The sequence below is a fragment of the Castor canadensis genome, chromosome 1 (assembly GCF_047511655.1).
Source record: "Castor canadensis chromosome 1, mCasCan1.hap1v2, whole genome shotgun sequence".
NCBI lineage: Eukaryota > Metazoa > Chordata > Mammalia > Rodentia > Castoridae > Castor > Castor canadensis.
Genome location: NC_133386.1, coordinates 136,869,006 through 136,871,165, shown reverse-complemented (window position 1 = coordinate 136,871,165; position 2,160 = coordinate 136,869,006). Strand labels below are relative to the sequence as shown.

Here is a 2,160-nt window from a genome sequence, read left to right as displayed (position 1 = left end):
TTCTAAATCCTGCAAGTCTAAGTTCAACCACAAATTTGGTACGAATTTTCTTAGTTATAAATACTATGTGTTATAATATGATTATAGACATCACTGGGGACTTTTATTATCAATCAGTCTACAATATTTATTTATTCTTGAAGTGGAGGACAATACATACAGGTGACATAAGAGGAAATGTTTTATCCAAATAAAGAGAAAAATTTAAGCTTTTAAAATAGTTCTACTTTTCGCAGTTCTCATTAATCTGACACAGTTATTAAACAAAGACATAGATCCACTGTGAAACTAAATATTAAGGATTAAGTGGGGATTTTGAATCCATGAGTTAACGTTCTTTTTACAGCATCTTTTACTTCTTTGTTCCTCAGGCTGTAGATCAGTGGATTTAGCATAGGAATGACCACAGTGTAAAACACAAAAGACATTTTGTCCATATCAAAAGTATGGCTGGATTTGGGTTGCAGGTAAATAAATAATAATGTCCCATAGAATAGGACAACTACTGTCATATGGGAGCTGCATGTGGAGAAGGCTTTGTACCTCCCTTTAGTTGAGTTCATTCTGAGAATGGCCACAAGAATAAACATGTATGATACTAGAACAATCAAGAGAGAGGACAGCAAATTGCAGCCTGAGAAGATCAAAATGATCAGTTCTAATTCACGTGTGTCAGAACAGACCATGGACATCAGAGGGAGACAATCACAGTAAAAATATCTGATAATATTAGATCCACAGAAGGACAATGTAAACAACTTAACTGTAAGCAATAGTGACACAAAGGTGCTGTAGAGATAGGGAGCAAGCACCAACCCCCAACACACTTTGTCTGACATGATGACCATGTAGAGAAGAGGTTTACAGATGGCTACATAGCAATCATAGGCCATTGCTGAGAGAATAAACAGTTCAGTGATGATGAAAATCTCAAAGAATGCCAGCTGGGCAGCACAACCTGTGTAAGAAATGGTGTTCTTGTGTACCATAAAGTTTACCATCATCTTTGGGCCAATGACAGTGGAGTAACCAAGGTCAGTGATTGACAAATGCCTAAGGAAAAAATACATGGGGGTGTGTAGCTTGGAGTCCAAATGGGTCAAGACAACCATGCCCAGATTGCCAGTCACTGTGACCAAGTATACGATGAGAAAGATTCCAAAGAGTAGCACCTGTAGGCCAGGCTCATTGGTGATTCCCAAAATAATAAATTCAGTTACCTTTGTCACTATAGTACGATTGAATGTCTCCATATGGTTCATCATGGTAACCTATGTAAAGTATGAAAAGATACAAATTATATTTGAAATTCTCTCTTCTAAGATAATTTACAGCATAGCATGTGAGAAACAGAAACATTTTCTTTGTCTTAAATGCCAAATGGTCAGCCCTTTACTCATCATGCCAAAAAATCACTCATAGCAACACTCAAGTCATTGAAATCATGGTACAATATGCTTTAAAAGGACAAGATAGTGCTGGTGAAGTAGCTCAAGTGGTAGAGTGCCTCCCTAGTAAGTGTGAGGCCCTAAGTTCAAACCCTAGTACCACCAAAAAAAAAAAAAAAAAGCACAAAGTCATGTTGAAGTGAACCTTTTAATTCTACATCCTTTGATTATGTCAAAAGAGTTATCTATTTCATTATAGCTTTTTAAAATTCCAAGTAATTTGTAAAACAGATACCTATGCCTAAATCATAAATTGTACCTTGTTATTAATCATATCTGTTTAGCAAAGCAAAACAAATAAGACCTTCTACACTATTCATGATTAATCAGGTGGCAATTAGAAATTTCTGACTGTCAGGTACATACATGCTTCAATACATTTCGGTTCATTTGCCAAATATAAAATCTAATGCCATATATTCACTTTAGAGTTTTGTTAATATCTATGTCTGCCTTTTTCACATCTGTCCTGTTCTTTCATAATCACTCACTATTTCTAATCATCTCCAATCATCCATTCCTCTTCTGTACAAAAAGGACCAAGGGAATATTCTGATTACTGTCAAACTTTTCAGGGAGAAATATGAGTAGCGGTCCAGTAGAAAGAATAATACCAATGGCAAGAACTAGAGGGAGCACATTGTGCAGGCAATTTTCTAAGCACTTTACAGGTATGAATTACTCTAGTTGTAATCTATACAACTCTAGGTTG

The 2,160-nt window shown here is 35.8% G+C and overlaps 1 protein-coding gene across 1 annotated transcript; it reads right to left on the bottom strand.

Annotated features, from left to right (window-relative positions):
- Positions 1-302: 302 nt before the first annotated feature.
- On the bottom strand, positions 303-1,262 carry LOC141425731 (olfactory receptor 8K1-like). Its single transcript, XM_074083115.1, has one exon. The coding sequence runs from the start codon at positions 1,260-1,262 to the stop codon at positions 303-305; it is 960 nt and encodes a 319-aa protein (XP_073939216.1).
- Positions 1,263-2,160: the final 898 nt, after the last annotated feature.

Bases quoted from the DNA above. Each gene is read 5' to 3' on its own strand.
- LOC141425731 (XM_074083115.1), bottom strand. From the start codon at position 1,262: ATGAACCATATGGAGACATTCAATCGTACTATAGTGACAAAGGTAACT.